The sequence below is a fragment of the Moschus berezovskii genome, chromosome 11 (genome assembly GCF_049115385.1).
Source record: "Moschus berezovskii isolate FMDL1 chromosome 11, NW_MosBer_1.0, whole genome shotgun sequence".
NCBI lineage: Eukaryota > Metazoa > Chordata > Mammalia > Artiodactyla > Moschidae > Moschus > Moschus berezovskii.
The window spans coordinates 85481741-85504684 of NC_142470.1; the positions used below are offsets into that span (position 1 = coordinate 85481741).

At 42.6% G+C, this 22944-nt stretch overlaps 1 protein-coding gene across 5 annotated transcripts in view; it reads left to right on the top strand.

The window, feature by feature from the left end:
* The window catches only part of SLC8A1 (solute carrier family 8 member A1), a 477484-nt gene that overhangs the window by 73431 nt on the left and 381109 nt on the right, over window positions 1-22944 (top strand). For 3 of the 5 annotated variants that reach the window (XM_055399277.2, XM_088841524.1, XM_055399275.2), the window contains exon 2: window positions 20612-22446. In XM_055399277.2, the coding sequence (XP_055255252.1) occupies window positions 20648-22446 (1799 nt within the window). In that variant the 5' untranslated portion in view covers window positions 20612-20647. Of the gene's footprint in view, window positions 1-20611; window positions 22447-22944 lie in introns of those variants that run through there. The other 2 variants (XM_055399276.2, XM_088841525.1) reach the window with 1 other exon arrangement.

Sequence of the window (22944 nt, forward strand, 5' to 3'; positions counted from 1 at the left end):
AAAAAAAAAAAAAGGAAGGAAGAGAACTAGCTCTCTCCATCTTTGGGGCCTCCTGAATGAGAAGGCGGGGACAGATCCACTTATTTCATCAGAAGCATAATGTATTTTCTTAAATGGTTTTCATTTTAGGGACTCTGCCTGCTTGAAGGATTCCATTTGGATCTGAGGGCTAGTTCGTTATTTCTCCCACCTACTAAAGAAGGAGCCTTGATTTTTCTCCCCTAAACTGGCTCTTTGGTTAAATATGGCATGACTAATTCCTAGGGAAAAAGTAAAACAAACAAACAACAAAAACCTGCACAGAGGTAAACTGCTGTTCACTATTGAGCTGTGCAGGAGCAGCAAAGGATGCGAGTGTCCATGACAATCAGACTTCCTTTACTCTGCCTTGAAACCTTAGCAGGGCTGAAAGAAGAGTGTAATGAATTAGAATATGAAGGCTGTGCTTTACATCTGTGTATCTACCTACTGTCAGTTTACTTTATCGTTACTATTTAACGGTTTCTACTGTATCTTTTCAGATTAAGTACTGGATAACCCTTATGTTGATCATGAAAGGGAAGAAAAATGCATGGCCCCAGCAGTGTTTTAACTCCAAATAAAATGACAAAAAGTGAAATTACAAAAGGAAGGTGAAGTATAGTCAGTAACACCTACAGGACTATTTGTAGGAATTGTATTAATTGCTCTCTCTAATAACTATGTTTTGAAAATTAAATATTTCAAAAGAGCTTCAGCATTTTGTTAGCAAGCTATATTTAGCATGTTTTTTTACCAGACAAAAATACTTCTATTTATCTTGCAAAGTAAACTCATATCTCCTTTCCCTGTAAGTACTTAATCTGTTTCTTTGACAAAAGAAATGGTGAAAAAAGCTCTGTCGATCCTACCAAGTTGCATTTCCCCTTTAAAGAAAGTATAAAGCATGCATTTAGCTTATGGATGGGTTATTCTCAAAGCAAGTGCATTTGGGGACTGTACCATCTGGTTTTCATGTTGTAGTTCAGTAACAGAGGCCCTTTCTCTGTGGTGCCTTCAGGTAGAGGGAGAAAAGCAAGTAGGTGAGAGGCAAGCAATCTGTCCCATCATCATGGAAAAACGCAAGATCTAAATAGAAATTAAATGTGGGAAAAAAGCACAACTAAAGAGGATGGTAGAGGATACAGGCTGCACGTTTGATATTTTCACAGTGTGTACCTGTGTCGCTTTTCTCTAAACATTGTTGCTTGACACTGGACTGACAAAACTTAGGGATCAGTGTGCTGAGATCTTGCTGCTTCTTGAGCCTTCCACCCTTTTTTTTTTCCTCTAAGGGATAAGTGTCTCTTGTCAAAATGTCTTTCAATATCGTACATACCTCATGGTCAGACCCCTCATCATAACCTGTACCAAGTAGTCTTCCCATCTGATCAGATTCTCCTGCTCCCTCTTGTGGCTAATGTTCTGACTTTCTCTAGATTTCAGAATCCATTCCCTCAGCTGCCTATCAATTTGGTTCTAATTTTCAGTGGTAACTGGGGCTAACAAAGCTGGTAGATTGCTGAACTAGCTGTTTCCAATTTTCTCTCTGAACAAAGGGAGATCTACCCCCAGAGATGCGGAGACGTCCTTGAGATTTAGTGCACGCAAATGTCACTTGTTCTCTGACTCTTTAAGATGGACTAGGTTCTGGGAAAGTGAGCTTTCAGAGTCTTGCTCTGAGATTTTGACCTGGACTCAGGGCTAGTTCGGTGGGGCCTCATTAAGTTCAGTGGGATTATTTTCAGTTTTCTTTTTTTTCTCTTCTGAAACATAGCTCTCCCTTTGTCAAAGTGTCTGCATCTTCTCTCTTTTCCTGCCTCCCTCTGTCCTCAGCCTCCCGTGCGTGCGGGTACACACACACACACACTCTTCACAAGATATTTTATACAACACATATTTTGAAAACTTCAACCAATAAATGACTTAGATCCTCAGCAGGGTTTGAATATGAAGCTGCTCTTTTTCTGAACTGCAGACTCCTAGGGTAAACTACTCTTCCTGATATATTTTCATCACCAGCAGTTGAGAATACAAATGAGATCAGGCGTCTTTTACTAGTGTGTTGATTCAATTTGGAAGACAGTTGCTCCCAGCTCTTGTGTTTCAAGTGTTTTCTGTAGGCTCTCTTTGCTGACAACTCTATATTGAACCCTTAAGTGTTTTATGTCTACATTTGTGATTTCCCCTTTGATGGGTGCAGTCAGGAGACTATAGTAAGTACAAAGTTTCATGAGAATCCCATTTTCTCTTCATCTGAAACTTTGTTGCTAGTTTTCAGGAGTCAGAGGAGGCCATGGGGGAGGGGAAAAGTGCTGAAGTGATGAAAAGCAGCTGAAGTGATCAAAGTGTGTTTGTGAGCAGGGGCAAGTGTAGGCAGCTGCCTAGAAAGTGATTTGAGAAGCACAAAACATGCCTGGATTCAAAGCATTTATCTATCGACCAGTGTAGGATCAGGAATTCTCACTATTACAGGCATTCATGTAAGTATAATAATTCTATCTAATAAATCCCTAATAGAATGCAATGGGATTACCTAGAAAAGAGTGCCCATTCATTCTCACAAACCATTCGCATCTGTTCATTTATTAACTTGGATTGGTTTATCAAATCATCTGGCAGATAGAGAAGTCCCAAGGATCTAGAACACGGGAAGGTACAGTGTAAGTGAAAGAAGTTTGAAACTGGGTTGCTGTCCAGCTAGTGCCCCTAGAGGGCCCTTCTGGTGGGGAAGTGCCAGGGAACTGGAACCGGGCTACTGAAGTTGGGGGCTAGAAAGTAGCCATACAGAGGCAAAGATAAACTGGCACCCTGAAATTTTACTTCCAGGGCAGCAAAGGTAACAAGAGTTTCTTGAAAATTTAGCTTAAGTCTTCTGAGAAATGGGTGAGATATGTCCCCTAGTGTGAAATGATATCCTTAAAATCTTGAATGGCTTCTGCTGTGTCATTTTGGAGAATTCATACCATTCACCTAGAAAACTAGTGTGATACTCATTCAGATATTTATTTTTGCATATGTAATAGACATAAAAACATAAAATGTAAATATTAGAATCAATCTTAATTTTTTAGAAAAGACAGAAAAATTCATCACTTTATAGATGTCATTGTGTGTGAAGTCAGAAAAATAATTTCGTGGTTGAACCTAATGTGAGATGAAGTCTAACAGACCTGAGGGTGATTCAGCGATTTACATTAACCCAACTATGACATTTATTGCCGTGTATGCACTGCACTGGCTTTTCAGAGAATGCAGATGCTAAAGAGGAGTTATTTGGCATTTGTTGAACACCTAGTATATTCCAGACATCAGTCTGGGCACTTTACCTACTTTCTCATGTAATACCCTTGCAAGGAAACATCCTGATCCTGACTTAAAGATGAAGACTATGGCTCAGTTAAAAACTTGTCCAAGAGTGAGTAGGCGATGGTACCAGTTTTCGAGGTTTTTCCAAAGCCTTGCTCTCTGTTCTCGTTGATGTACAGTCTAGAACACCTCAATACTGGGCCAAATGAGATAGGTGGCTGTGGCTGTCTAATGAGCCCAGTGCTCTAGAGTTGAGAGGAAGAAGAGAACCCTGGAAAAGGTTTCTTGGAGGAGGAGGCATTTTAGTTCATTCTCAAAGAATGAAAAGGCCTTTGAAATAAGCAGAGTCTTGCTATTTTTAAAACATGTCAACCAGCCCCAGCTAATTTAAGACAAGGACCACCCCAAAGCAAGGTTAGGGCCATTTCCAAACTTCAGACCACCTGCATGTCTCAGGCAGGACAATGCCATGGGGCCTGTGGATCTGGAACAAGGGATAGCAGAAGCCATTGCACACATGTATTTTACGTGGGAAACCAAAACGGATGATGAATTTCCAGCATGCCTTGAAGGAGAAACGCTGTATCAGTCTGAGAGGCGAGGCAAGGAACATAGCCCCTGCCCACCTGTTCCTTCCTTTATATTTGATGGTTATGGTTTCTGTGCCATCACAGGAGGTTTTCCTTTCCTTCTTGAGCACCAAATGGCTCTGGTGCTTTCTCCCCGAAGCTTTTTCAGCTCCTCACTTCTGCTTCCCCTTCAGGCACAGGAACCAGGGCCCCCTTTGGCTCTGCTGTGTTCAACGTACAGCATCCAGTTTAGCAGGTTTAGAGAATCAGGCTGCTTACTCTACACACCAGCTACCACTTCCTCTGCGCTTCATGGTAGAGCCCCCAGAGTGAGTGGCATCAGACAAGGGCAAAAGCATAAAGCTTGGGGAGGAGCTCAGGGGCTCAGTCATCTGTGTTCCTCAGAAATTGCAGATCGCCATTCTTCCAAATCTGCAAGGAGATCCAACCAGTCCATCCTACAGGAGATCAGTCCTGGGCGTTCATTGGAAGGACTGATGGTGAAGCTGAAACTCCAATAGTTTGTCCACCTGATGTGAAGAGCTGACTCATTTGAAGAGACCTTGATGCTGGGAAAGACTGAAAGCAGGAGGAGGAGGGGACGACAGAGGATGAGATGGTTGGATGGCATCACCCACTTGATGGACGTGGGTTTGGGTGGACTCCGGGAGTTGGTGATGGATAGGGAGGCCTGGCGTGCTGCGCTTCATGGGGTCGCAAAGAGTCGGACACGACTGAGCAACTGAACTGAACGCTTCCAAATTCTGTCTTTCAAATGTTGGTTGATGTGAGCCACCTGGAGCTGAAATCTGAGAGCTGATATTGGATTCAGTTGGGAGCTCTTCTCTGCTGTCTTCCTTCTCCTGGCTGTGCAGCTGCCCCTGCCCCCTTTTCTAGAACTTCTTATCACTTCTCACGCTGCTTAGAACCCTAGGTAGCTCTGGAAGACCACATCAGAGGTCATCTAGTTTTATATATGTGTGTGTATATATATATAGACAAATAAGCAAATGGAGGCCATATGAAATTAAATGAATTCATAGAATGAAATGGGATATAGTTGGATCCAGATGTGTGACTCTGAAATTATTTCACCAAAGTTACATCTCTCTTCTCTTTGATAATATGTTAATAGAAGGCCCTAGACATGTGCCTGTGTTTTCTGATCTCAGAAGTCCCTGGATGTCTAGCAGTGATTTCCTCAGATGGAAAGAGAATGATGACTTTGTTTCTAGATCAAGGATATCAGTGAATGCAATGAAGGATGCTATGGCACTGAGACTAAAGTTCTCTGAGGTCAGCAGGCATATCGTTCACGTATGCTCAGTTACGTCCGGCTCTTTGCAACCCACTATGGACTGTGCGTGGGATTCTCCAGGCAAGAATACAGGAGTGGGTTGCCATGTCATCCTCCAGGCAACAGGCATGTCATATTAGTTTTAATGTTTGTTTGAATTCAACAAATGGCATATTTAACATTGTGCAAGGTCCTTACCTTCTCTGCGCCTCATTTTATTAGCCCGATGAAAGTGAAAGTGAAGTCGCTTAGTCGTGTCCAACTATTAGTGATCCCATGGACTGTCGGCTTCTCCGTCCATGGGATTTTCCAGGCAAGGGTACTGGAGTGGGTTGCCATTTCCTTCTCCAGGGGTGTTCCTGACCCAGGGATCTTCATCTGCTAAGTGGGAGTAATAATAATAGAGAGCCTTATGGGGTTTTTGTGAGGAATAATGCATTAATACTTATAAAATATCTGGAACTGCCTGTAGCACATGAGTGCTCAATGAGGATTGGTCCTTCCTGCTTGAGGGATGACTGTCCCTACGTGTGTGCCTTTACATGGACATTCTGATTGTGGAAGATCTTGGAGAGCCAGAAGATAAGGACACACATAATGGCTGCACCAAAGGTCACAGAACTGTTTTGTTTTTTAATTAATGTATTTATTTTAATTGGAGGCTAATTACTTTACAATATTGTGGTGGCTTTTGCCATACATTGACATGAATTAGCCATGGGTGTACATGTGTACCCCCATCCTGAACCCCCACAGAACTGTTTTATAAAGGGCCACAGAGTAAATAATTTTGGCTTTGTGGACCACAGGGCCTGTCTGAGCTACTCAACACTGCTGTCAAAACATGAAAGCAGCCATTGACAGTACTTAAATGCATGAACGTGCTGTGTTCCATAAAAGAGTTTTTACTTACACTGAAATTTGAGCATTGTGTAATTTTCACACTATGAAACAGTGCTTTTTAAAAATGTTTCAATCATTTCAAAATATATTTAAAAAAATAGGCATTATCAAGACAGATGGTAGGCTAAATTTGACCTGTTGGCCTTAGTTTCCTAACCCTCGAGACACAGATCTTAAGAGAAACACACCAGTTACCTTAGGGGCTGCAGGAATCCAAGCAATTGGGGTTGGTGTCATGGGAAGAGAGCTGGCCTAGAAACTCAGAGACCTTGTTTTAGAGCTTAGCTCTGTCACTTCTGAGATGCGTGGCTTTGGGGAAAAAGTCTTTTAAGTTCTCATAGCCTGAGTTTTCTTGCAGGGAAAAGGGAGGGAGGAAGGGGCAACATTAGAAGACTTTTAGGGGCCTTCCTAGCAATAAAAGCAGTTTTCTGAAGGGGAATTGGATATTCAAAATGGGTCATGGAGGACAGGCAGTAAAGCGTGAGAAAGGAAAACAGGGTGTGTATTTGGGTAATTTTCAGTTTGTAGCTCAGCTACCTACCAGGAACAGTAAATCTGGCAAGTTAGACAGGTGATGTATAATGGATGATGACCTTGAATGCCAAAGTGAGGAATTAGGATATCATAGCTTTGGGCTCGGAGAAGGCAATGGCAAGCCACTCCAGTACTATTGCCTAGAAAATCCCCTGGATGGAGGAGCCTGGTAGGCTGCAGTCCGTGGGGTCGCTAAGGGTCGGACACAACTGAGCAACTTCACTTTCACACATTGGAGAAGGAAATGGCAACCCACTCCAGTGTTCTTGCCTGGAGAATCCCAGGGATGGGGGAGCCTGGTGGGCTTCCGTCTATGGGGTCACACAGAGTCGGACACGACTGAAGTGACGCAGCAGCAGCTTTGGGCTATCAGCAAAATTCTTCGATTTTACAGATCAAGCTGAGAAAGGGAGAATGACTTGTCCAAGGCCACATGACTGGTCAGGGAGAGCCAATACCAGCACTCATTTCTTTTGGCCCCAAGACCAGTGACCCTTCTGTCTACAGTACTGCCCCAGCAGTGTGGTAGAATGCAATTAATTTCAACTGTGTGACTGTGACCTCAGAGGGGGAGATTCTCATATAAATTTCAGAAGCTGTTTTTAGCATTTTCTAAACATGATCTCATACCCCAGCGTATCTAAGAAGGTAGGTCTGTGAGTAATCCCATTACTGAGAAGGATAATTACAGAAGTGTCAGCCTAAGGCCTTGCACTCTAGCAACCTTTAGCCTGGCTTCTTGCTGAGTGCCTTTTAAAAAATTTTGGCTCAGATGTTATTTCATCAGCAAAGCCTTCCCTAATATCCTAGTAGGTCAGGCCTTCCATTACTTACTCTCCTAGGACTGTGTTTTTCCTTTATAGAATTTATCAATTAATAAATGCTTCTTTCTGTAACAATTTAAATAAATGTTTCTGTTTGTAACAGTTTAAATTAACATCTATCATCTGTCTTCCTAGCTAGATAATAAATTCCAGGAGGAGAGAGATTGTCTGTTTAGTTCATGGTTCTAGCCCCCGATACTTTGCCAGACACATAATAGACATTCAGTGTTTGTCGAATGAATGAGTATATGTTCTCTCATTAATCATTGATACTGGTGAAAATAATCCTTGCTTACCCAAAGACTTAATAGGCAAGACTTACTATCTTCACTTGTTAATAAAATGGTTACATGATGAGTCTTTCCTTCTCCACTGAATTTTTTCTCTTTTTCAAAAGCTCCTGTCTAATCCTCAACCTATCACAAAAAGACAATAATAGTCATGGCATAGTTACTAAAATTAAAACCATAAGTCAATATTTGAACAGTTCTTCAAACACAGGTGTATGGAATTGGTTTAAAACAGTGGTCCCATCCTTTTTGGCACCAGGGACTGATTATATGGAAGACAGTTTTTCCATGGACCAAGGTGGGGGACAGAGGGGAATGGTTAAACCACACTGCATTTATTGTGCACTTTATTTCTATTATTATTACATCATCTCCATCTCAGATCATCAGGCATTAGGTCGCAGAGGTTGAGGACTCCTGGTTTAAAGGACATGTTCATTAGATGCCTTACTTAGTAAACTATATGTTTTCTAAACTGTGCTCAGGGGTTTGTATAAAAAGTTCACATTTTCCCTCCTGAAAAGTTGCTTGATTTATTTCTCTAAATAAAAATTTGGTTATTTCCTTTCTAAGCTGCTTCCATTAAAAAAAAAAAAAAAGGATTTGCTATATATACACTCAGAGCTATGTCTCTGCGTCTATTGTCAGGAACTTTAGAAAATTAGACATAGAATGTTGATGAAGAGTCACCATTGTGTGAGCATCAGTCAACTTGAATTTTTTAAAAAAATTTGTTTATTTTTGGCTGTGCTGAGCCTTTGTTGCTTCAGGGGCTTTTATCTAGTTACAGTGAGCAGGGGACTACTCTACATGTGGTGCATGGGCTTATCATTGTGGTAGCTTCTCTTGTTGCTGTTCATGGGCTCAAGGGCACGCAGGCTTCAGTAGTTGCAGCACATGGGCTCAGCAATTGTGGCTCCTGGGCTCCAGAGCACCTGTTTAGTAGTTGTGGTGCATTGGCTTAGTTGCGCTAAGGCATGTGGGATCCACTCGGCCTAGGGACTGAACCCGTGTCTCCTGCATTGGCAGGCAGATTCTTTACTACTGAACTACCAGGAAAGCCCCCAACCTGGGTTTTTTAAAAAATATTTTTTTACTTTCTATTTCTCTGCTCCTCAAGGTCATCTTATTCTTTAAAGGATTGTGCTTTGTGACTATGCAGGACAATTTGAAAGACCTACAAACTTTCAGTTGATAAATTCCCATCCCCGAAAAACAATCTACTTGAAGATGAAGCTTAATGACTCAGGGAAAAAAGCTGATGAAATTCACCAGCTTTCTCACATAATCAGCAATTTTTTTGCTAAAAAAGATTTTTTTTAAGGCGTTGTGCATGTTCCTATTGCATGGCTTGAAACTAAATTCTGTATTAAACATCCCCAGTCCCAAGAAACAGACTAGAAAGCCAGAGGAGTGACTGCAAAGATTTACTCTTGAGTTGAAGGGAACAGGGGAACTTGGTGAGGCTCCATACAAGCCTCTCATTTAAAGAGCACAACTTTCCTCACCATCTAGGAGGTCCAGTTTGTGTTTTATGTTTTGGCGTATTGTTGACCTCTGTTCAGAGCTTGTGAATGGAACCTGATTGAGAGCTCTCTGAAGACTTCCAGAGAACTAGAAGATATTAAGAAGAGGTGGCAACAATACACAGAAGAACTGTACAGAAAAGATCTTCATCACCCAGATAATCACAATGGTGTGATCACCCACCAAGAGCCAGACATCCTGGAATGTGAAGTCAAGTGGGCCTTAGAAAGCATCACTACGAAAAAAGCTAGTGGAGGTGATGGAATTCCAGTTGAGCTATTTCAAATCCTGAAAGATGATGCTGTGAAAGTGCTGCACTCAATATGCCAACAAATTTGGAAAACTCAGCAGTGACCACAGGATTGGAAAAGATCAGTTTTCATCCTGATCCCAAAGAAAGGGAATGCCAAAGAATGCTCAAACTACTGCACAATTGCACTCATCTCACACGCTAGTAAAGTCATGCTCAAAATTCTCCAAGCCAGGCTTTAGCAATATGTGAACCGTGAACTTCCAGATGTTCAAGCTGGTTTTAGAAAAGGCAGAGGAACCAGAGATCAAATTGCCAACATCCGCTGGATCATGGAAAAAGCAAGAGAGTTCTAGAAAAACATCTATTTCTGCTTCATTGACTATGCCAAGCCTTTGACTGGGTAGATCACAACCAGCTGTGGAAAATTCTGAAAGAGATGGGGATACCAGACCACCTGACCTGCCTCTTGAGAAACCTGTATGCAGGTCAGGAAGCAACAGTTAGAACTGGACATGGAACAACAGACTGCTTCCAAATAGGAAAAGGAGTACATCAAGGCTGTATATTGTCACCCTGCTTATTTAATTTATATGCAGAGTACATTATGAGGAACGCTGGGCTGGAAGAAGCACAAGCTGGAATTGAGATTGCTGGGAGAAATATCAATAACCTCAGATATGCAGATGACACCACCCTTATGGCAGAAAGTGAAGAAGAACTAAAGACTCTCTTGATGAAAGTGAAAGAGGAAGTGAAAATGTTGACTTAAAGCTCAACATTCAGAAAACAAAGATCATGGCATCCGGTCCCATCACTTCATGGCAAATAGATGGGAAAACAGTGGAAACAGTATCAGACTTTATTTTTTGGGCTCCAAAATCACTGCAGATGGTGACTGCAGCTATGAAATTAAAAGACACTTGCTCCATGGAAGAAAAGTTTTGCAACCTAGACAGCATATTAGAAAGCAGAGACATTACTTTGCCAACAAAGGTCCATCCAGTCAAGGCTGTGGTTTTTCCAGTATTCACGTTTGGATGTGAAAGTTGGACTATAAAGAAATCTGAGAACCAAAGAATTGATGCTCTTGAACCGTGGTATTGGAGAAGACTCTTGAGAGTCCCTTGGACTGCAGGGATATCCAGCCGGTCCATCCTAAAGGGTATCAGTCTTGAATGTCATTGGAAGGACTGATGCTGAAGCTGAAACTCCAATCCTTTGGCCACCTGCTATGAAGAACTGACTCATTTGAAAAGACCCTGATGCTGGGAAAGATTGAAGGCAGGAGGAGGTGGTGGGATGGCATCACCAACTCAATGGACATGAGTTTGAGTGGACTTGGTAGTTGGTGATGGACAGGGAGGCCTGGCATGCTGCAGTCCATGGGGTTGCAAAGAGCTGGACATGACTGAGCAACTGAACTGAAGACTTCCATGGATTTGCTCCTTTGCCCTGTGTCTGTGTAGGTTCCTAGCTATCCTTAGCTGTTTCTCTTTGAGGAAAGCAGAGCAAACCTTGCCAAAATTACGAGTATGTATGTTACTCTCAGTGATTTAATCTCCTCTTTGGAGGACCCTTTTGATCTCCGATTAGGGTCCATTTTTCTCTGCCCTTTCCTCTCTTCCCTCCCCTGCACACTCACCATTTTTATTTTTTATTTTTTGGCTACATAGCATGTGGGATGCTAGTTTCTCAACCGGGGATTGAACCTGTGCCCCCTGCATTGGAAGCATGGAATCTTATTCACTGGACTGCCAGGGAAGTCCTGAGGGGAATCCTGGGCCATCACTATTTTAGTGCTGTCTGGAGTCCCAGTTTGTGATGAGAGCCCATCTGATATACTATTTCACATCAGTATCATACTGATATTACAACAAACGTTATCTTCTAATATGTAAGCACTACCTTCCATCAAGGACCTTGTTCAAGTCCTGTTGCTCTCTAGTCTGTGTTTGCTAAACATGCTGATACCCTTCAAGCTAGTTCTGCCTTCCTACCCAGTTCTGCCTTTCATGCATTTCTACCTGTCATGTCAATGCCAAGACCACCTACATCAGAATCACCTACGATGCTTCTTAAAATTCAAATTTGGGGATTCCTCTTTAGAGCTGCAGGGCTTTCGTCATGGCTCAGCTGATAAAGAATTTGCCTGTAATATAGGAGACCCGGGTTTAATCCCTGGGTCAGGAAGATTCCCTTGAGAAGGGAATGTGACTGCCCACCCCATTGTCTTGTCTGGAGAATTCCATGGATAGAGGAGCCTGGTGGGCTACAGTCCATGGGGTCACAAAGAGTTGAACGCGACTGAGCAATTAACACACATGTTTCTTTAGATCTACTGTGTACCCAATGATAGGGCTCAGTTATCTTCACTTTAATGAATTTTCCGGAAGATCCTTAGGTTAAGTGAAGTTGAAGAAGTGTTGTTCTATGCCTTTAGTAATACCATTACTTCCTTCTGAAATGCCCTTACTCTCTCCGCTTCTGTTGTTTTTTCCAGTCCCTTCCTTTTATGGAATTTTCCATCTTCTCTCTCCTACTCATGGTCATTTGAGTAAATATCACTTGAAGACTGTAAATTTATCAGGAACAGGGACCGGGAATCAGTCCTCTTTGTAATCCCCAAAGTGTTTGGTCTGGTGCTTTGCACTAGAAGCCGTTCAATAAATGCTTGAGAACAAATAAATGGTCTACTCTCTAGAACTAGGAATACCAGGAGCGTTATACTTCACTCAAACAAATGTCTGAAGGCAAAATGTCAACAAGCTAGTGTGGGAAATATTTTTAGGTAGGAGATCTTTTTTGGTGACCCAGAAATAAATGCACACATATGACCTCATTTTTTTTCAGTGTAAGGTCAAACATCAGGAAAGGTTGCTCTTTTCAGGGTGGATGGTGAACAAATCATTACCTGAAATAGTTGCTGTTGTCCAACATGAGACCCCTGAAAGTTTCATGGAAGAGATGATCTGAGGCCCCCCCTCTGGGAGTTCACTACATTTGAAATCGTTTGGTTGCAAGACTGTAGATGGAGCAGTTGCAGGTTTCTAGAAGCCCACTTGTATGACCCCAAGACTGCAGGTGTGTTAACTTGGAAACGAGGTGGTCCACTTTGAGGGCATCCAGGTGTGGTCATGTCTGAATGCCTGGAAAGTCTCTCCTCTTCTATGATTCTCTAGTCATAGAAGAGTTCTTTCTTCTGGAAAGCAAGACTCACTCCTTGTCTCTTGTAATGACTTACTAGAATGTGAGCTTCTTTGGGGAATATCATCTTATATGTCTTTAAAACACAGTATCTGGCTCATATGAGTGGCTAAGAAAAGCTTGGCAAACTTGTGAATGAAAGTGTTGTTTTCCCGTTTCTTTGGATTACGTACCAGTTAAAAAATTAAAAGATAAGCATGTCTTGACCCCAAGACTGTACATTTGTGGGCTGTGTTGAGATTATTAAAAAAAATTGATGTATTGTCATTAGAGATAAGTATTAACTTACTTGTTGGGCTAAAATTTGGTATCATTCTCTGCAGCTTTTCAGATTGTCTTCTTTTATTTTAGTTTTTGCTTGTTCACTTCTAGGATTTCATTCGCCATTTTCTTTTCTCCTGACTGAATGGAAAAACCTTGAGATTATTACATGCCTTTGGAGGGATTTCCGACTTCAGATTTTAGCTGATGATCCCCTAAATGGATCATCTTTCCTTGTCACGTGATGAATGGGAGTGCTTACAAAAGCCTTCCTTGGGGGTGGGGCGGCAGGAGATGGGCAAGGGAAAGGTGAAAATCTCTGGATGAGGTGATGTAAACTACACACGTGTTTATTCAGGTGGAAAGGATGGGCAGCGTGAGAAGGTTATTTTGCATGAAGTACCTCAGTAAGGAGCTCTTTGCTAGGAAAGAACAGTACTGTTAATCTGTGTAGTGAAAACAAATGAAAAGGTGTTGCCATTCTTCATTCTTCTCCTCTACCACATATTGATCGTGGCTTTTCAGTCTGATACTGGCCTCTGCTCACTTTAGGGGTATCCATCTTACCTAGGGAACATTTCTAAATGCATATGCCTAGGTCCAGCACCTGGATTCTGATTCCACATCAGAGATTTGATGAATCAGCACAAGGCCAACTGAGAAGGATTTTATTCATTTAATAAAATCAGGTGCTGTGCGTCTTCCATGTAGCAGGGTGTATGCTCGAGCAACTGGGTGAACAAGAGACAGAAATCCCTACCCTTACAGACTTGACATCTATGAGAGAGAGAGAATAAGCAGAACTGTTAAATAAAGTATATATTGTATAAAAAGTAGTAAGTTCTAAGACTTACAGACGTAGAGAACAGACTTGTGGTTCCCAAGGTGGGAGGAATTGGGAGAGAGATTGACTGAAAATTTGAAATTAGTAGATCCAAACTGTTACATATAGAATGTAGTTCCCCATGCTATACAGTAGGACCTTACTGCTTACATATAGAATAGATAAGCAGTAAGGTCCTACTGTATAGCATGGGGAACTACATTCAATATTCTGGGATAAACCATAATGGAAAAGAATATAAAAAAGAATGCATATATGTGTATAACCAAATCACTTTGCTGTGCAGCAGAAATAAACACAGCATTGTAAATCAACTATAATTCAATAAAAAGTAATAAGTTCTACATAGAAAAACAAAGTAAGGGAAAAAGGGTATCATGACTTTTCAGTAACATTTTCATTATCCTAAATCCTGAAACCGTCTTTCCTTTTTGGCCACATTGCTTGACCATTACACCAGCTGCTACCTTTGATGAATGAAGAGGGTGTTTTCTGACATGGGACAGGCCCCTGTAGTCTTGTAAGTCTGGGCAGGGGGCTTGAGCCCCTTACGTGATGTCTCACTGCTTGTCTCCCAGAGGACCTGTCCTCATTTTTCAGGAAGAAAAGTAGAAACTTTCTGTTTGGGGGAAAAATTAAGTAATAGCAGAGAGTTGCTGTGGGCACTGAAGGAGCTCCTTGGTGAAGTATGGCCGTGGCCTGATGGCCTGAGGGTGGGGGCCAGAATGGTAATTGGCACCCTTGGCAGATGATCAGATAAAGAAGGGCATCCTCTGGCATCATCTTTGTCTAGAAGCATTTGGAAGTGCTTGCATTTGTAGTGGGTAAGAATTCATGGATGCTTTACTGTTGCCTTAGAAACAGATTCACTTCTTAGTTTTGAGGCTTTCAGTCAGCAAGAATTACAGAGATGGGGATTCCAGGTCTTGATGGGGAGTCAAGGAGTTCCTTGGAAAAACCCCAGCTGCCGGTCAGCAGAATGAGACTAGGCCGCCTCAAGCACAGAACTGGTGAGGATGCCAGAGGAGTTTCCTCTCTGAGTCAGTTCTTGTAGTCAGAACCACTAAAGCTCCCACTGCTGTGCTGCCTAACTACTCCATGAACCTCTTCTGTGGCAGTTTGATGAAGATCTGTCTGGCGAGTACGTGCATCCATTTCTGTGACCTCTCCCTTTGCCATAGAGGGGTGGGCTCCCTCAGTTTGATACCTGTTCACCATCCTTTGTCAGTGACGTTCAGGTCTGTCATCTATAGGTGTTGGGGCCTTTTGGTTTGTTTTAAAATAAATAGTGAGCAGAAGATAATGTGAGTATTCTTGCTACTGTGCTGAAGGCTCATTTGGATAATGTAATGAACATTCCTAAGTAAGAACTGGCCCTGGATGTAAGGGCTTATCTGAAACTACTACGAAGATCAGACTACCCTTTGTTCAGAGTTCAGTAGATCAGGGTGAAAGATTAGAAGACAGCAGACTAATACATCAGCAGCTACTGTTTGCTGCTTAATTTTCATAGAAATAAATATTTGAAGAGAGAGTGGCAAGAGTCAGATCTGTTTGCATCTGATGACTGAGGCATCAGAACGGAAACAAAACATGGAGGGAAAATATGAAGAAGGACTGATTGACTGATTGACTGAAGGACTGATGACACCTGACCAACCTCGACAGCATATTAAAAAGCAGAGGCATTACTTTGCCAACAAAAGTCCGTCTAGTCAAGGCTATGGTTTTTCCCGTGGTCATGTATGGATGTGAGAGTTGGACTGTGAAGAAAGCTGATCGCTGAAGAATTGGTGCTTTTGAACTGTGGTGCTGGAGAAGACTCTTGAGAGTCCCTTGGACTGCAGGGAGATCCAACCAGTCCATTCTAAAGGAGATCAATCCTGGGTGTTCACTGGAAGGACTGATGCTAAAGCTGAAACTCCAATACTTTGGCCACCTCATGCGACGAGTTGACTCACTGGAAAAGACTCTGATGCTGGGAAGGATTGGGGGCGGGAAGAGAAGGGGACGACAGAGAATGAGATGGCTGGATGGTATCACCGACTCTGTGGACATGAGTTTGAGTGAACTCCGGGAGTTGGTGATGGACAGGGAGGCCTGGCGTGCTGTGATTCATGGGGTTGCAGAGAGTCAGACACGACTGAGCGACTGGACTGAACTGAACTGAACTGAACCACATCCTCACTTTTCACTTTCCTTCACTGGAGAAGGAAATGGCAACCCACTCCAGTTTTCTTGCCTGGAGAATCCCAGGGACGGGGGATCCTGGTGGCCTGCCATCTATGGGGTCGCACAGAGTCGGACACGACTGAAGCGACTTAGCAGCAGCAGCCCACATCCTCAGGGCTTCACTGGTGGCTCAGTGGTATAGAAACCCCATATCCTCACAAGCATTTGGATTTGGTATTAATAAAGAAACTGAAGTCTAGAGAGTTCTTTCCAGTTGCTTCATGACCAGGAAGCTGTAGCAATGTTTTTTAGTTCACTGACCTCACAAATTAGACTACTGTGAAACCACGTTTTGAATATAATTGTGACATTTTTGAGTTAACCTCAGAAATCCCCCCTAGACATTGATACCCTTTTGGCTGGGAGCATATTGGGAGATGTTGTTTGGGCAGGGCTTCTTCTTGGCACACTGAAGATATTGCCCTGAGAGTATTTGCAGAAGAGGTTGCCAGGTAATTGCTAAAAGGCGGGAGAGTGGGAGCCACTTGTCTCCAGGAACATTCCAGCCCACAGGTTACCTCCCAGCTGTGCATATCTGTCCGTGCCAGTCTGCCATCTATAAGATAAAACTAGGCTTGTTGGAAACCTTTCATGGGACTTTTGCTATCTAGCCCCACATAGAAGCCAGGAAGTTTTCCACTGAGCTAGTCCAAGCCCAAATTCAATCGTTCTCAAAAGATCGCTATATACACTCTCAGGTGTGGTAGAGTGAAATAGGGGATTACATCAGTCTCAAGAGACAGACAGGGTTTTGAATCTTAGTTACTGTCTGACTTTCAGCAAGTATGTAACCTGTCTGAACCTCAGTCTTCCCACCTACAAACAGGCTTATAGTATATTGTTAAGGGTGCTATTCACACAGACTCTAATGGAAATGGCAACATTAGGAGTTATATAACAGGACAGTGTTGGTTACTGGAAGTATTAGATATAATAATTAGATATAGATGTAAAAACTTTAGCATGGTGTCTGGGACAGTGTTTAATAATGGAGCCTGGGATTACCATCTCAGGCAATCAGCTATGATTTGTGATTTGCTGTGATGTCATTTTGAAACGTGCTTCAAAGAAGGAAAATAGTTCAGGGCGCAGAAAGCATAATATGCAAAGACCTGGAGGTAAAAAGTGCTGTCATGTTCAGGAAATTGAGAGAATTCCTGTATTTTAGAACTCAAAGGCCAGATCCTGAAAGGTCTAAATAGCCTATTGTGGGGGTTTGCATTTGTCTTCAGGGCAGTAGGCCATGAAGAGTTTTAAGGGGAGTGAGAGAGTGTGATCTGCATTTTGGGAGGTTTGTTTTGGCTGAGATGTGAGGAATGGAATGATGAGCCTTGGCAGCAATTTCAAGGGAGTGGTTCACTCTATTCGCCCTGGAGACAGGCGCAACTTTGTGTCTGTTTGGGTAGGCTCTGTGTGTTCTGTTCTCCCTCTGAGCAAATTCGTAACCTTTCTGATCCTTACAGGTTACCGAAATGTTTTAAATTGCAAATCTTCCAAAAGGATCACTGCAAATGTTTATTTCTCCTTTTTAACCTTTAGATCTTTACTGTATCATTTTATATACCTGCAAGGCATTGGGATCATTGCTTTGATCAGATTTCTTTTTTTAAATAATGGGCAAATGCTGGCTTCTTTTTTTCTCCTCTTGTCCTTATAGTCTGTTCTTCAGTGAACCAGCAGAGAGATCATTTTAAAAGATAAATCAGCTCATATCACACTTCTGATTGGAGTCTCCCGGTGATTCCCATCTCCCCAGCAGTCAATGCCAGTGTCTTAAAGTGGCCTCAGTGCCCCTCATGATCCGTCCCTGCTGAGTTCCCAGCTCCTGAGCCCTGCTTCTTTCCATCACTGCTCTTTCACCACACAGGTTTCTTCCTGGTCTCTAGACTATGCAAAGCACAATTCTCATCAAGGTCTTTGTACCTAACTTGAAATTCTCTTCCTGCAAGTATCCACAGAGCTTGGGCCTCTTCTTCCTTCAGGACTTTGCTCAAATGGCACCTTATCAGCAAGGCCTTCTTTAAACTGTCCTTTATAATATGCATTCCATGTGCGTACACATACTGACACACACAGCCTGGCACAGACACGTAACATGCAGACTTTCTGTCCTATGAAATTGCTCCCTACCCCCACCATCACAGTACTTTTTACCACCTGACATTTATATTTATTTGTTTGTTTCCTCCCCCTTAGAATATAAGGTCTGAAAAGATAGAAACTTAAAAACAAATTCACTGATGAATTCTCAGGACCTAGAAGAGAGCCCATCATGTCCTAAAATTTGTCTGGGCAGCTCTCATGAATCTGTGGAATAAATTGCTACAAGGGAGTTAGAACTAGATCTGCCACAGTTCTTACAGGGATGGTTCAGGGTTACCTTGTTTTAAGAAAAGAGATCCTATAACCCACTCAAGCCCAATCATGACTGAACAAGTAGACACACTGACCATGAACTTCTCCATATTTTGAAAATATGTTTCTTCTATTTTTCGACCTTTTACTTAGAATGGAGTTCAACACAGCCCTCTGCTGTGTCTTCTTTAGTGTGAGGAAAATGTCAAAGCTTATCTCCCTATAGCGATGAGCTTGAAAAAAAAAAGGGGGGGGGAGGAGGGGTGCTTTAGGTTATGTCAGAATGTGCTGGGTCAGGTAGCGGTTCTCCTGAGCCGTGGTGCAGTTTTCAATAGCCATCAGCAGTAAGCCTAGGGCAGAGAGTGTAGGTAAATGTAGGGGTGACTCAGATACCCTGAGGCCCAGCTCTATGTTTAACTTTATGTCAGGCCATAGGACTAAGGCCTGACTCAGTATCCTTCTTATCCCTATGTCATTGGATGTTATAACTGGCTTTCCAGACCAGAGTTACCCCTTGTCCCCCACCCCACTTACCATCATCAAAACCCTGGAATCAGAGGTGATACAAGGTCACTGAGAGGCACAAACCTTGGTTACCTGAGCAAAGTGGTAGGCGGAGCCACCATGAATCTGGATTCCCACCAGTGATGCTATTGCCATATCCCCAGTTGCCTACAGCCCTTTAATCCCATAGATACTTTTGCTTACTGTCATTTTGCCACATGAGCTAATTTAGGGGAATTATTGCCCCTGTATTTTTAGGTCAGTTGAGTCCCCTATAGAATTATAGAGTTCTATAGTCCTATAGAACTGTAGAGTTCTATAGAGTTCTATTGTCCTCTATAGAACTGATGTGTATTTTAGAATGACCATGAAAAGTCTGACACTGACACAGAGAAGGGAACATTGTATGGCTGGTAATGCTGATTTCACAGCCTGTCAGGCAAGACCTGGGCAAGATACACGCCTAGACCTGGGCCTGCTTATCTCCCTTTCCTGCCATGGGCAGCCTGCAGATTCTAGAATGACATCTGTACACAGATATGAAGAGCAGTGCTCGAAGAACCAGATGCCCAGCTGCTAATGCATCAGAAGACCTGGTGTTGCTGGAAATTAGGAGGAAATGTGCTCTCATCAAAACATGCTTTTAAAAACTATACTTATCGTGTGGAAATATTGTCTTACAACAGATTTTTTTTTTCCCCTCAAGTGCAAATACCACTGGGCTTTGATTGCAGGCAAGCTGGAATATTTCTCTGTGGTTCTAAGATCCATAGATTTGTTGTTGTTCAGTTGTTAAGTCATGTCCGACTCTTTGCAACCCTATGGATTGCAGCATGCTAGGCTTCCCTGTCCTTCACTATTTCTCAGTGTTTGCTCAGATTCATGTCTATTAAGTCGATGATGCCATCCAACCATCTCATCCTCTACTGCACTCTTCTCTTTTTTGTCTTCAATCTTTCCCAGCATCGGGGTCTTTTCCAGTGAGTCAGCTCTTCATATCAGGTGACCAAAGTATTGGTGCTTCAGCATCAGTCCTTCCAATGAATATTCAGGGTTGATTTCCTTTAGAATTGACTGGTTTGATCTTGTAGTCCAAGTGACCCTCAGGAGCCATAGGACACAATTGCATTAAATACAGTGTCAAATGTGCCCTAGATTTTAAGATCGTCACCAGATCATGCATTTGTAGGATTTTTAGAGTTTAAACTTCATAGCATCACTCTTAAGGTGATTTTGGCAATGAAACAGTTTTCAGAAGGTGACTGTGTTAACCACAGTTTAAAAGAAAATCTGCCTTAGCAACAAGGAGAAAATTATTTAATGTGTCAAAATTTTGTGCTTTTTCTCATTGGCTGTCAGCATGCATGTGTGTGTGTTCAACAAGGCAAGGATATAATTGAACGTTTTATTCCAGTAAGTCAGCTGTGTACATTGCTCATTGCTCAGTAAATGGGACTACATGTAGAAAATCCACAAGTGGAGAGATTGGGCTGTAAACATTACCAAGGATTTGCTTTATCACAGATGGATTCTTAGAGTCATGATTCACCATAGATGTTGCGATAGTCTAATATAAACAAATCATTGATAAATGTAATAAAAATAATTGGGTCACTTGAGTGCTTTGGGTCTGGATCTAATGATGTGATTTTTTTCCCCTACTCTCTCCCTTTCCTATTCTCCCCAGTAGGTTGGGACAGTTGGAACTCTGCCATTGTCCAGCATGCTGCAGTTCAGTCTGTCACCCACCTTGTCGATGGGCTTTCACGTGTTAGCCATGGTGGCTCTCTTGTTTTCCCATGTGGACCATATAAGTGCTGAGACAGAAATGGAAGCAGAAGGCAATGAGACTGGCGAGTGTACTGGCTCCTATTACTGTAAGAAGGGGGTGATTTTACCCATTTGGGAGCCCCAGGACCCTTCCTTTGGGGACAAAATTGCTAGAGCGACTGTGTATTTTGTGGCCATGGTCTACATGTTTCTTGGAGTCTCAATCATTGCTGACCGGTTCATGTCCTCTATAGAAGTCATCACGTCTCAAGAGAAAGAAATCACCATAAAGAAACCCAATGGAGAGACCACCAAGACAACTGTGAGGATCTGGAATGAGACCGTGTCCAACCTGACCTTGATGGCCCTGGGATCCTCAGCTCCAGAGATTCTCCTTTCAGTAATTGAGGTGTGTGGCCATAACTTCACTGCGGGAGACCTTGGTCCTAGCACCATTGTGGGGAGTGCTGCATTCAACATGTTCATCATCATTGCGCTCTGTGTTTACGTCGTCCCAGACGGGGAGACAAGGAAGATCAAGCATTTGCGTGTGTTCTTTGTGACAGCAGCATGGAGCATCTTTGCCTATACCTGGCTTTACATCATTTTGTCTGTGAGCTCTCCTGGGGTCGTGGAGGTCTGGGAAGGTTTGCTTACTTTCTTCTTCTTCCCCATCTGTGTTGTGTTTGCTTGGGTGGCAGACAGGAGGCTTCTGTTTTACAAGTATGTCTACAAGAGGTATCGGGCTGGCAAGCAGAGGGGAATGATTATTGAACACGAAGGAGACAGGCCCTCTTCCAAGACAGAAATTGAAATGGATGGAAAAGTGGTCAATTCCCATGTGGACAGCTTCTTAGATGGAGCCCTGGTTCTGGAGGTTGATGAGAGGGACCAAGATGATGAAGAAGCCAGGCGAGAAATGGCTCGGATTCTGAAGGAACTCAAGCAGAAGCATCCAGAGAAGGAAATAGAGCAATTAATAGAATTAGCCAATTACCAAGTCTTAAGTCAGCAGCAAAAAAGTCGAGCATTTTACCGCATTCAAGCTACCCGCCTGATGACTGGAGCGGGCAACATTTTAAAGAGGCATGCAGCAGACCAAGCCAGAAAAGCCGTCAGCATGCATGAGGTCAACACGGAAGTGGCTGAAAATGACCCTGTCAGTAAGATCTTCTTTGAACAAGGGACATATCAGTGTCTGGAGAACTGTGGCACAGTAGCCCTGACCATTATCCGCAGAGGTGGTGATTTGACCAACACTGTGTTTGTTGACTTCAGAACAGAGGATGGTACAGCCAACGCTGGATCTGATTACGAATTTACCGAAGGAACTGTGGTCTTTAAGCCTGGTGAGACCCAGAAGGAAATCAGAGTTGGCATCATTGATGATGACATCTTTGAGGAGGATGAGAATTTCCTTGTGCATCTCAGCAACGTCAAAGTATCTTTGGAAGCCTCGGAAGATGGCATCCTGGAAGCCAGTCACGTCTCTACCCTTGCTTGCCTGGGATCTCCCTCCACTGCCACCGTGACTATTTTTGATGATGACCATGCTGGCATCTTTACTTTTGAGGAACCTGTGACTCATGTGAGTGAGAGCATTGGCATCATGGAGGTGAAAGTACTGAGAACATCTGGAGCACGTGGAAATGTTATCGTTCCCTATAAGACCATTGAGGGGACCGCCAGAGGTGGAGGAGAGGACTTTGAGGACACATGCGGAGAGCTCGAGTTCCAGAATGACGAAATTGTGTAAGTTCTTTTTTTTAATACCTATGTGTGTGGTTGAGTGCATTTGTGGTTGTGTGAACATGTGTGTGTTTTAAAAACTAAATGGTGAAGAAAGAATGGATTGGTTACTATACAGAAGCACTTTCAAAGTATCCCAGATTCTAGCTTATCAATATACTATATATGTCAAGATCCTAGTGTGATTTTATTTTTGCTTTTATGCTTTTACAGTTTTTAAGTACATTTATAGATCATGATGAAATGAGTCATCTGACAGAATTTATGCACTTAATGATGGGTTGAAAAACTTGTATTCTATCTGGATCATGTGACAGACACACAGAAAGGGAATATTGCAAAAGTCATGTTATGTCCTAACTTCATTACTGAGTACAAATTGGGAAAGCCCCAAAATAATTTCCTGGCTACCAGGGTTGGCTGAAATGATTTTTGCTGCTTTTCTCTGACACTGTTTTTGTGATGGTATAATGTTTCTGCTGAAATACTAATGCTTAATTA